This window comes from Salmo trutta, chromosome 1, assembly GCF_901001165.1.
Source record: "Salmo trutta chromosome 1, fSalTru1.1, whole genome shotgun sequence".
NCBI classification, from domain to species: Eukaryota; Metazoa; Chordata; class Actinopteri; order Salmoniformes; family Salmonidae; genus Salmo; species Salmo trutta.
The window spans coordinates 72,371,570-72,384,865 of NC_042957.1; the positions used below are offsets into that span (position 1 = coordinate 72,371,570).

Here is a 13,296-nt window from a genome sequence, read left to right on the forward strand (position 1 = left end):
TGCCATACCAGGCAGTGATTCAACCAGTCAGGATGGTCTGGTGTTGGATCGTGCCTGGCCGTGCAGCAATGAGTGAACAGGGTGTACAGGAGGGGACTGAGCAAGCACCCCTGAGGGGCCCCTGTGTTGAGGATCAGCGTGGCGAATGTGTTTTTACCTACCCTTACCACCTGGGGGTGGCCCGTCAGGAAGTCCAGGATCCAGTTGCAGAGGGAGGTGTTTAGTCCCAGGGTTCTTAGCTTATTGATGAGCTTTGAGGAAACTATGGTGTTGTACACTGAGCTGTAGTCAATGAATAGCATTCTCACATAGGTGTTCAGGTGGGAAAGGGCAGTGTGGAGTGCAATCGAGATTGCATCATCTGTGGATCTGTTGGGGCAGTATGCAAATTGGAGTGGGTCTAGGGTTTCTGGGATGATGGTGTTGATGTGAGCCATGACCAGTCTTTCAAAGTACTTCATGGCTACAGGCGTGAGTGCTACGGGTTGGTAGTCATTTAGGTAGGTTACCTGAGTGCTCTTGGGATCAGGCACTATTGTAGTCTGCTTAAAACATGGCGGTATTACAGACTCGGACAGGGAGAGGTTGAAAATGTCAGTGAAGACACTTGCCAGTTGGTCAGCGCATGCTTGCAGTACATGTCCTGGTAATCCGTCTGGCCCTGCGGCCTTGTTGACCTGTTTAAAGGTCTTACTCATATGAGCTGCGGAGAGCGTGATCACACAGTTTTCCGGAACATCTGGTGCTCTCATGCATGTTTCAGTGTTATTTGCATCGAAGCGAGCATAGAAGTGGTTTAGCTCATCTGGTAGGCTTGTGTCACTGGGTAGCTCTCGGCTGTGCTTCCCTTTGTAGTCTGTAATGGTTTGCAAGCCCTGCCACATCCGACGAGGGTCAGAGCCGGTGTAGTACGATTCGATCTTAGTCCTGTATTGACACTTTGCCTGTTTGATGGTTCATCGGAGGGCATAGCGGGATTTCTTATAAGCTTCTCGCTCCTTGAAAGAGGCAGCTCTAGCCTTTAGCTCAGTGCGGATGCTGCCTGTAATCCATGGCTTCTGGTTGGGGTATGTATGTACGGTCACTGTGGGGACGACGTCATCGATGCACTTATTGATGAAGCCAATGACTGATGTGGTGTACTCCTCAATGCCATCGGAGGAATCCCGGAACATATTCCAGTCTGTGCTAGCAAAACAGTCCTGTAGCATAGCATCTGATTCATCTGACCAATTTTTTATTGATCTAGTCACTGGTGCTTCCTGCTTTAATTTTTGCTTGCAAGCAGGAATCAGGAGGATAGAATTATGGTCAGATTTGCCATATGGAGGGCGAGGTAGAGCTTTGTATGCGTCTCTATGTGTGGAGTAAAGGTGGTCCAGAGTTCTTTTTCCTCTGGTTGCACATTTCACATGCTGATAGAAATTTGGTAAAACGGATTTAAGTTTCCCTGCATTAAAGTCCCCGGCTACTAGGAGCGCCGTCTCTGGGTGAGCGTTTTCTTGTATGCTTATGGCGGAATACAGCTCATTCAATGCTGTTTTAGTGCCAGCCTCTGACTGTGGTGGCATGTAAACAACTACGAATAATACAGATGAAAACTCTCTCGGTAGGTAGTGTGGTCTACAGCTTATCATGAGATACTCTACCTCAGGCAAGCAATAGCTCGAGACTTCCTTAGATATCGTGCACCAGCTGTTATTTACAAAAATACATAGTCTGCCGCCCCTTGTCTTACCAGATGTCGCTGTTCTATCCTGCCGGTACATTGTATAACCAGCCAGCTGTATGTTAATGTCGTCATTCAGTTCTTAAGGTGAATGCACCAATTTGTAAGTCGCTCTGGATAAGAGCGTCTGCTAAATGACGTAAATGTAAATGTAAAAAAGTCCATGAAGCATAAGATGTTACAGTTTGTAATGTCCCGTTGGTAGTTTAATCTTCGTCTTAATCGTCAATTTTATTCTCCAAGGATTGCACGTTTGCTAGCAGAATGGAGGGAAGTGGGGGTTTATTCGTTTGCCTACAAATTCTCAGAAGGCAGCCCGCCCTTCTGCCCTTCTTTCTCCGCCTCCTCTTCACCCAGATCACGGGGATCAGGGCCTGTTCCCGAGGAAGCAGTATATCCTTCGAGTCGGGCTTGTCAGAGTCGTAAAAGGAAAAAAAATATTTTGCTAGTCCATGGTAAGTAATCGCAGTCCTAATGTCTAGAAGTTATTTTCGGTCATAAGAGACGGTAACTGCAACATTATGTACAAAATTATTTGAAAAATAACTTACAAACAACACAAATAAACAAACAAAAAAACACAATCGGCTGGAGGCACGTAAAACTTCTGCCTTCTTCTTCGGCGCCATCTTACCGAAAGCATCTGGGACAAATCGTTCACTAAACCTCAACTAAATCTTGTAAGGAATAATGTGGAAATTGAGCAAGTTGAGGAGACTAAACTGCTTGGAGTAATCCTGGATTGTAAACTGTTATGGTAAAAACATACAGTATTGATGCAACAGTAGCTAAGATGGGGAGAGGTCAGTCGATAATAAAGCGCTGATCTGCCTTCTTAACAACAATATCAACAAGCCAGGTCCGACAGGCCATAGTTTTGTCACACCTGGACTACTGCCCAGTCGTGTGGTCAGTTGCCACAAAGACTGGCCCAGAACAGGGCAGCACGGCTGGCCCTTAAATGTACATGTAGAGCTAACATTAATAATATGTATGTCAATCTCTCATGGCTAAAAGTAGAGGAGAGAGTGACTTCATCACTACTTGTTGTTGTATGAAGTATTGACATGTTGAATGCACCGAGCTGTCTATTTAAACTACTAGCAGACAACTCGGACACTATGCATATGTAACCGATGTGAAATGGCTAGTTAGTTAGCGGTGGTGCGCGCTAATAGCGTTTCAATCGGTGACGTCACTCGCTCTGAGACCTGAAGTGGTTGTTCCCCTTGCGTTGCAAGGGCCGCGACTTTTGTGGCGCGATGGGTAACGATGCTTCGTGGGGTGTCAGTGGTTAATGTGTGCAGAGGGTCCCTGGTTCGAGCCCAGGTTGGGGCGAGGAGAGGGACGGAAGCTATACTGTTACACATACCCCACAAGACATGCCACCAGAGGTCTCTTCACAGTCCCCGTAGCTAGAACAGACTATGGCTACATGGAAGTTCCATGGCTACATGGAACTCTATTCCATATCAAGTAACTCACGCAAGCAGTAAAATTAGATTAAAAAAAAACAGATAAAAATTCACCTTATGGAACAGCGAGGACCGTGAAGTCACACACGGGTACAAACACAAGCATAACATACACACCTGGATTATGTGTAGTAGTAGAGTAGTGTCCTGAGGGCACACACTTAATGAATTGTGAAATCTGTTGTAAAATGTATTTTAATGCTTAGAAATTGTATTATAATGTATATTACTGTCTTAATGTTTTGTTGGCAGCAGCTAATAGGGATCCAAAATAAATACAAATACAGACAGTCATCCTCTTCAGTGATATTCAACTCCCACTGTTACCATGATATGCACAACCAAACCTCTTTATTGACGTTAAACTCCCAGTGGTACCATGATATATACAGCCAATCCTCTTTAGTAATTTTTAACTCCCACTGTGTTAAATTCAACACTTTAAAATGTATACATGGACCCATCTGAAATAGTTTTGAATGAACACTTAACACTTTAAAAGTGTCAGTCATTCAATCGAGAACATTGCAACTTATGTTTAAAGTGTAAGGCTCCCAGGGGTTGTTGGAACATTTGAATATGTTTGAGTATCATCGTCCAATTGAATTATGCAATGTGAAGTAAGTATGTCCTCCGTATGTCCATCCACTACACGACCATAGTGCTTGCCTACGGAGCAGCAATAGGAAGTTCCCCTCCCTACCTTCAGGCTATGCTCAAACCCTACACCCCAACCCGAGCACTCCGTTCTGCTACAGCTGGTCTGTTGGCCCTCCCACTCCTACGGGAGGGGAGCTCCCGCTCAGCCCAGTCCAAGCTCTTTACTGTCCTGGCACCCCAATGGTGGAACCAGCTTCCCCCTGAAGCTAGGACAGCAGAGTCCCTGCTCATCTTCCAAAAGTGTCTGAAACCCAACCTCTTCAAAGAGTATCTTAAATAATCCCCCCCATCCTTCTAGCTCTGACTTTGCTGCTTTGCTGATAGCTACTTTATTGAGGAAAAGTGTACTTACTATGCCTGTGATATGTGGTTGTCCCACCTAGCTATCTTAAGATGAATGCACAAACTGTAAGTCGCTCTGGATTGGTGTGTGCAACGCCAGGGTTGTGGGTTCGATTCCCACGGGGGGTCAGTACAAAAAAAGAAAATAAATGCATGAAATGAAATGTATGCATTCACTACTGTAAGTCGCTCTGGATAAGAGCGTCTGCTCAATGACTAAAATGTAAAATGTAAATGGATAAGAGTGTCTGCTAAATGACTTAAATGTAAATGTAAAAAATTCAAATTGCTCCTCTGTAACGATTGTCTGACAGAGGGGACCAAGATGCAGCGTGGTAAGTGCTCATATTAACTTTAATGACACTTTAAATAAAACAAGAAAACGAAAGCCAACAGTTCTGCCAAGTGAAGACAGAAAACAACTACCCACAAAACCCCAAAGGAAAACAGGCTACCTAAGTTTGGCTCCCAATCAGCGACAACGATGTACAGCTGTCCCTGATTGAGAGCCATACCAGGCCAAAACAAAGAAATACAAAGCATAGAAAAAAGGACATAGAATGCCCACCCTAGTCACACCCTGGCCTAACCAAAATAGAGAATAAAAACCCTCTCTATGGCCAGGGTGTGACATCCACTTAAGCATAAATGTGCTTATAAGGAAGTCTCCATCAGCCTAAAGTCAAAATACAGGCAACATACTAGCTATTTCTTTAAGTAAATACAATGTCATATTTATAAAAAATTGCACACAAGAAAAAGTGCAAAACAATATGATGAAGGTTTAAAAGATAGAATTTGCATTACTTTTGTTGAAGTAAAATATCTGTGCTCATAGGTCTAACTGAAGAACTTTAAATATGGAAAACAGAAAGGGACATGTAGACATGGTCAAACGTACCACAACCTGTTTGCATCTCAGACAGATGGTAAACAAAGGGAACAAACAGAAACCACAAAATGGAAAAAAGAAACTCATACCCTATGACTCATCTTGAGTGCAAGAGAAAGCAGTTTATCTAAGAGTATGAGTTTCGTATTTTCATTGGTGTTTCCTATGGTCCTGCCTTCACTGTGTAATTTTTTGGTATTGTCATGCAGGACTCCCCTGCCTAAATAAAAGGTTAAACAAAATAAAAAATATTATTCATTAAAGGTCCAATTCAGCCGTTATGTAACGCCCTGGCCATAGAGAGGGGTTTTTGTTCTTTATTTTGGTTAGGCCAGGGTGTTACATTGGGTGGGCGTTCTATGTTCCTTTTTCTATGTTTTTGTATTTCTTTGTTTTGGGCCGTGTGTGTGTGTGGCTCCCAATCAGGCACAGCTGAAGTTCGTTGTTGCTGATTGGGAGTCACATAAGGAGCATGTTTTTCCTTTCGGTTTTGTTTGTAATTGTTTCTGTTAGTGTTTTGCACCTGACAGGACTGTTTGGCTGTTGGTTTTCTTGTATAGTGTTCTTTCTGTAATTAAAATAATGATGAACACTAACTCTGCTGCACCTTGGTCTACTCTCTCTCACAACAGCCATTACAGAATTACCCACCAAAAACGGACCAAGCAGCAGCAGAGGAAGGCGAGGCACCAGGAGAATAGTATGGACTTTGGAGAGGATCGTTCAGGATTCCTGGAGATAGGAGGAATTACTGGACGAAGGTGGACCATTGGCTCAAGCTGGGGATTATCACCGCCCGCAGTGGGAGATCGAGGCAGCGATAGCTGAGAGGCGCTGGTATGAGGAGAGAGAGCGCAACAGGCACGAGAGGCAGCGGGGGGGGCACACGGGGAGATTGGCGGAGTCAGGCGGTAGACCTGAGCCAACTCCCCGTGCTTACCGGAAGCAGCGTGGTACTGGTAAGACACCGTGTTATGCTGTGGAGCGCACGGTGTCCCCAGTGCACGTTCAAAACCCGGTGCGCTACATACCAGCCCCCCCGCAAGTGCCATGCGAGGGCAGGCATCGAGCCAGGACGGGTTGTGCCAGCTCAGCGCGTCTGGTCTCCAGTGTGCCTTTTCGGGCCAGGGTATCCTGCACCGGCTCTGCGCACTGTGTCTCCAGGGCGCTGGGAGGGTCCAGTTCGCCCAATGTCTGCTCTCCACCCGTGCCGGACCAAAGTGGGCATTCAGCCTGGAGTGTGGGTAAAGAGCGTCCGTACCAGAACTCCAGTGCTCCCCCACAGCCCGGTTTATCCTGTGCCTCCTCCACGGACCAGGCCTCCAGTGGGTCTCCCCATCCTGGTCTCTCCTGTGCCGCCTCCTTGGACTAGGCCTCCAGTGGGTCTCACCAGTCCGGAGCCGCCCGCCTGTCCAGAGCCGCCCGGTGAGTCCTGTGCCTAGGGCCAGGTCTCTTACATGTCTCCTCAGCCTGGTGAATCCTGGGTCAGTGCCGCCAGGGACGCCCGCCAGCCTGGTGCAGCCATCGCCGCCAGCCGGGCGCAGCCATCGCCGCCGGGCGCAACCATCACCGCCAGCCGGGCGCAACCATCACCGCCCGCCAGCCGGGCGCAACCATCACCGCCCGCCAGCCGGGCGCAACCATCACCGCCCGCCAGCCGGGCGCAACCATCACCGCCCGCCAGCCGGGCGCAACCATCACCGCCCGCCAGCCGGGCGCAACCATCACCGCCCGCCAGCCGGGCGCAACCATCACCGCCCGCCAGCCGGGCGCAACCATCACCGCCCGCCAGCCGGCGCAACCAGGGTCGCCCGCCAGCCGGGCGCAGTCAGGGTCGCCCACCAGACCTTCGGCACGGCCAGGTGCGCCACCTAAGAGGGCGACGCCGAGGGTGGCGCAGAGGCCACGTCCCGCACCTGAGCCGCCGCCGTAAGAAGGCCCACCCGGACCCTCCCCTTCAGAGTCAGGTTTTGCGGTCGGAGTCCGCACCTGGGGGGGGGGGGTACTGTAACGCCCTGGCCATAGAGAGGGGTTTTTGTTCTTTATTTTGGTTAGACCAGGGTGTTACATTGGGTGGGCGTTCTATGTTCCTTTTTCTTTGTTTTGGGCCGTGTGTGGCTCCCAATCAGGCACAGCTGAAGTTCGTTGTTGGTGATTGGGAGTCACACAAGGAGCATGTTTTTCCTTTTGGTTTGTGGGTAATTGTTTGTTAGTGTTTTGCACCTAACAGGTCTGTTTGGCTGTCGGTTTTCTTGTTTTGTTTTGTATAGTGTTCTTTCTGTAATTAAAATAATGATGAACACTAACTCCGCTGCACCTTGGTCTACTCTCTCTCTCACAACAGCCGTTACACGTTATTTATTTCAATATCAAATAATTTCAGGGTAATAATTAAGTACCTTACTGTGATTGTTTTCAATGAAAATGTTAAAAAAAAGAAACAAAAAATAGCTTCTTGGCAAAGAGTAATTTCTCAAGCAAAATGTTCGCTAGGACTGTCTGGGAGTGGTCTGAGTAGAGAGGGGGATATGAAAACTAGCTGTTATTGGTAGAGGTATCAAACGCTTATTGGTGTATTAAGTAACTTACTTAATGCAAATTTAATACAGGCAGGCCAAAACTCCATCGCACCAAAAAAGTCACATTTCAGGTCTTTTCAAACAGCTTATACACTAAAAGGGCATATTCATTTTTTTACAGTATTATTCCAACCTCAGAGTGTGGAAATATTTAAAACACAGAACAATCTAGTTTTTGACTGCATTAGGCATTTAAATTATACATCATGGGTTGGTTTCATAGAGCCCAGTTGAATCAAAATCCAGGTGTTGTAAAATGGTATTTCATTTACTCGTATACCTGTTATGGTGTTACAATAATCCTATGATGGTGGAACCGGCCCTTTCCCTCAAAATTCAGTTTAGCATGCCATGCCAAAGGTTACAAAAATACAAACGCTAAAGGAATAATTTGCATTGGTTTTTGGATTGATGGCCAGGTAAAAAACAAACAAGTTACAGAATGGATTACTGTCTTACCTTAACCATAGACTGCTTACAGTGTAGAGAAACCATTATGCAATTTGAGTGAACTATCCCTTTAATGTGTTAAATGACTTATGTTTCATATTTAACTTAGTATCATCCTCATGACTTCAATTACTTTACAGCCTGTTGGGCTTTGAGCCAAATATCAGCTGCCCTCTCTCGGAAAACAACCTGACCGATGCCGAACATGTAGATAGAGATTACTGTATACAAGGTTTTATCGTCAAAGTATGTAGAGGAAAGAACCTTGCTTGAGTAATGAATGAAAATCCACAGTGCGGTAAAGAGGAAGATAATTCCCTGCAGGATACCAGCGATGGTGACCCTCATCTGACTGGGGAGAGAAGGGGCTGCCACTCTTTTTCATGCTCTTCATGTGTCTGTGCAGGTAGCACACCGTGGCACAGCTCGACCCCACCATCACACAGAGGCCAAAAACAGACTTGCTGTTGATGGGTCAAGATGGACATCTTTTGGAGAGGCAGCATCAGTGGCATTAGCTAATGCGGTTGTGTTATTAAGCAGCACCTTTTTGGGAGAGACATTAGCAGTGCCATTCATTGATGTGAAACCTGTGCTATTGGTAGGCCCCTCTCCAGAGGAATAGAATTCTCCTGTAGTCCTAACAGCAAATTGAAACATAAAGAACATCCTGTCTCCAAATAGGCCCCAGTAGATGATGCTTTTGATGTTCCTCTTCACCCAGGTGAAGAGAGCTCGCTGGGCAGGGACGATCTGGGTGTAGTAGAAGAAATTCAGCCATAAAGATGTTGACATGCTGGTTGCTGCCATGTACACCATTATTAGATAAGCAGCATAGAAACACTCAGAACTGGCAGAAACCATCCACAAGCATTGTGCTGCAATGAGAGAGACCAGGTAGACAGTGGTACAGAATACCATAGATCCCAGCAGTAACTTCACAGGCTGTTTGAGTCCCTCTCTGCCGTGCGGTGGACAGAGCATGCAGAAAGCAAAAAATATGTTTGCAAAGATGTTTAGTATGGTGAGTGGTCCGTTGACTATTTTCACAGACAAGTCGTCCATCGTTATACGTGTCATTTTTGAAGAGTTTATGTGTGCAGGGATAGCTTATCTTCTCTCAGCGTCTGGTGTTAGAGTCTTGACTCTAACCTTTCTCCCATTTGCCTGTCTCCCCATTTCATTACTGTCTGAATAAAGTGTCAAACCACCTAAAAAAAATATGTAAACAAAAATATTTGCGTTCTTCAAATTTCATCCTCCAAAAATCTCAAAGTAACAATGTTATCACATTTTGAGTGTTAATTTAATATTCAAAGCATCCTGAATATGTCTGACCTGTGGTTCATGTCAAAATATGTAGAATTGCAGGAAATTACTTTAAAACAGTAAAAGATTCATGGGGGAGGACACCCAGACCCCTTGTCTAGGGGTTGTGCCAGGTGGCGATGAAATTCACATTGCAAATCTCACTCCAAGCTTTCTTCAAATGTTGGCAGCACTGTAGTAAAATGCAATAATTTCAACAATGGATATAACAATGCACAATAACACACACGTAGCTACCCTGGTAACATTTTATTTCACAGTGTCAAGTACATGGAAAGTGCCTGTTTTGCAAGCTAGGTGGTCACATGCATCCATAACTTTCCCTTCCACAAGTCTGTAGCCGGTCTTCTAGCTAGCTCTGAGCTCTATCAAGTCTGCAGCCAGTCTGCTAGCTAGCTCCCAGCTCTATCAAGTCTGCAGCCAGTCTGCTAGCTAGCTCCCAGCTCTATCAAGTCTGTAGCCGGTCTTCTAGCTAGCTCTGAGCTCTATCAAGTCTGCAGCCAGTCTGCTAGCTAGCTCCCAGCTCTATCAAGTCTGTAGCCGGTCTTCTAGCTAGCTCTGAGCTCTATCAAGTCTGCAGCCAGTCTGCTAGCTAGCTCCCAGCTCTATCAAGTCTGCAGCCAGTCTGCTAGCTAGCTTCCAGCTCTATCAAGTCTGTAGCCGGTCTTCTAGCTAGCTCTGAGCTCTATCAAGTCTGCAGCCAGTCTGCTAGCTAGCTTCCAGCTCTTTCAAGTCTGTAGCCGGTCTTCTAGCTAGCTTCCAGCTCTTTCAAGTCTGCAGCCAGTCTGCTAGCTAGCTTCCAGCTCTATCAAGTCTGCAGCCAGTCTTCTAGCTAGCTCTGAGCTCTATCAAGTCTGCAGCCAGTCTGCTAGCTAGCTCCCAGCTCTATCAAGTCTGTAGCCGGTCTTCTAGCTAGCTCTGAGCTCTATCAAGTCTGCAGCCAGTCTGCTAGCTAGCTTCCAGCTCTATCAAGTCTGTAGCCGGTCTTCTAGCTAGCTCTGAGCTCTATCAAGTCTGCAGCCAGTCTGCTAGCTAGCTTCCAGCTCTTTCAAGTCTGTAGCCGGTCTTCTAGCTAGCTTCCAGCTCTTTCAAGTCTGCAGCCAGTCTGCTAGCTAGCTTCCAGCTCTATCAAGTCTGCAGCCAGTCTGCTAGCTAGCTTCCAGCTCTTTCAAGTCTGTAGCCGGTCTGTTAACTAGCATCCAGCTCTATCAAGTCTGCAGCCAGTCTGCTAGCTAGCTCCCAGCTCTATCAAGTCTGTAGCCGGTCTTCTAGCTAGCTCCCAGCTCTATCAAGTCTGCAGCCAGTCTGCTAGCTAGCTTCCAGCTCTATCAAGTCTGTAGCCGGTCTTCTAGCTAGCTCTGAACTCTATCAAGTCTGCAGCCAGTCTGCTAGCTAGCTTCCAGCTCTTTCAAGTCTGTAGCCGGTCTTCTAGCTAGCTTCCAGCTCTTTCAAGTCTGCAGCCAGTCTGCTAGCTAGCTTCCAGCTCTATCAAGTCTGCAGCCAGTCTTCTAGCTAGCTCTGAGCTCTATCAAGTCTGCAGCCAGTCTGCTAGCTAGCTCCCAGCTCTATCAAGTCTGTAGCCGGTCTTCTAGCTAGCTCTGAGCTCTATCAAGTCTGCAGCCAGTCTGCTAGCTAGCTTCCAGCTCTATCAAGTCTGCAGCCAGTCTGCTAGCTAGCTTCCAGCTCTATCAAGTCTGTAGCCGGTCTTCTAGCTAGCTCTGAGCTCTATCAAGTCTGCAGCCAGTCTGCTAGCTAGCTTCCAGCTCTTTCAAGTCTGTAGCCGGTCTTCTAGCTAGCTTCCAGCTCTTTCAAGTCTGCAGCCAGTCTGCTAGCTAGCTTCCAGCTCTATCAAGTCTGCAGCCAGTCTGCTAGCTAGCTTCCAGCTCTTTCAAGTCTGTAGCCGGTCTGTTAACTAGCATCCAGCTCTATAAAGTCTGCAGCCGGTCTGCTAGCTAGCCACTTAAGGATCGTAACATTGGCGCCTAAAATGACATACCCAAATCTAACTGCCTGTAGCTCAGGACCTGAAGCAAAGATATGCATATTCTCGATACCATTTGAAAGGAAACACTTTGACGTTTGTGGAAAAATGAAATTAATGTAGGAGAATATAATACATTAGATCTGGTAAAAGATAATACAAACAAAAAACGTAGAGAAAGGCCATATAATCAGATAGGAGTTTAGACACAATTTAGATTTTGGCAAACAGATGGAAGCAGTGTGTATGCAAAATTCCAAACTGATTCAGTGAAGCATTACTTTACTACACTATATATAGTCTGCCAGGAGTTTTTCCAAATGAGCCGTTTTTCCAAATGAACTTTTGATTTCACCAAATGTGCATTACAGTGGCTAATGATGGCAAAGTTGTTTTCTACAAATTATTTGCCTACTTTAGCACTGTGTAATTTAGATGAAACAGTCATTAGCAACCGTTCGGAATGACTGGGCATCAGTCATCAGTTGGACACAAATATGGCTGCAGCTTCTGTAGAAAGTTCATAACAATGTCAACGATGCAACCCATGAATAGTGCCTTTTAAGCATTATGCCACCTGTGACAGACCATTTTCTGATTAGTAGGGCTGTAATGCATTATATGTTATACAATGTCTCAAGGATGCTATACAAGCAATTATATCGTATAGTGAGTATTACAAAGCACTATAGCTGTATACACTTATAAGGCACTATATGTTTACGCATCAAAGTGTTACCGAACATTGCATGACATTCCTGCATGTGTAAAATTAGCTAATATGCTATGATTGGTGGCAGAGGGACTACATCAACATTTCTGAAAGGCTCTTGAAATCTCAGGTTGATTGCTTTTACGGAGGTATCGCTCTTCTAAAACGGAAATAGTCTGTATGCCAGTATGAAAATGGGTTCAAATGTTCCATAACCTGTTTGCATATCAAAAACAGATGGAAATACCAACCAGCTTCCAGTTGCTGGCGTGCCACTGAAGCTAAGCAGGGTTGGGCCAGGTCAATCCAGGGGTGTATTCATTCTGTAGTAAAAAGGTTTCCTAAACAGAAGCAAACGTATTGAAACAGAGCGGGACCTACCTGAATTTGTCCAATAGAAACTTTTGTTTTGCTTGGTTTGCTTCCAATTGGATCTTAAGCGATAAACTGTTTCCGTAATGAATATACCCCAGGTAAAATGCTTCTGGAAGTGGTGTTGGAGGGCCAGTAGGGGGCACTATTCAAAAATCCCAATGCCCCAGGGCGGTGAATGGGAACCACTGCCCTGGGCTCGGTTTCCAAAAGCATCTTGAGGCTAAGTTCATCTTAGAACCATAGGATCCTACGGTGCTAACGATGAACTTAGCCTTGTGGGAACAACATCCCATTCATAGAACATGTTGTTCCCACTGTGACGATTAGAATTTATTCAAACAAAAAACTTTGGGTAGAGCGCAGCATTCACGTAAAACTGAAAGACATTTACCCATGGCAAGGTGACTGGGAACATGGACATGTACAAACAGACCAGCTATGCCCGCCGTAAGGCAATCAAACAAGCAAAACGACAGAACAGGGACAAAGTGGAGTCGCAATTCAACAGCTCAGACATGATTCATAGTTGGCAGTGACAATCATGGATTATAAAGGGAAAGCTGGCCATGACACCGACGCCTTGCTCCCGGACAAGCTAAACACCTTCTTCGCCCGCTTCAAGGAAAACACAATGCCGCCAATGCAGGCCACCGCCACTCACGATGACTGTGAGCTCTCGTTCTCCGTGGCCGACGTGAGTAAGACATTCAAGCGTGTTAACCCTCGCAAGGCTGACAGCTCAGAGCATGTGCAGACCAGCTGGCTAGAGTGT

The 13,296-nt window shown here is 46.1% G+C and overlaps 1 protein-coding gene across 1 annotated transcript; it reads right to left on the bottom strand.

The window, feature by feature from the left end:
* Positions 1–8,311: 8,311 nt before the first annotated feature.
* LOC115198489 (uncharacterized) lies at positions 8,312–9,205 on the bottom strand. Its single transcript, XM_029760495.1, has 2 exons — positions 8,735–9,205; positions 8,312–8,591 (listed from the first exon to the last, which is right to left on the bottom strand). The coding sequence occupies exons 1-2, from the start codon at positions 9,190–9,192 to the stop codon at positions 8,369–8,371; spliced, it is 681 nt and encodes a 226-aa protein (XP_029616355.1). The 5' UTR covers positions 9,193–9,205; the 3' UTR covers positions 8,312–8,368.
* Positions 9,206–13,296: the final 4,091 nt, after the last annotated feature.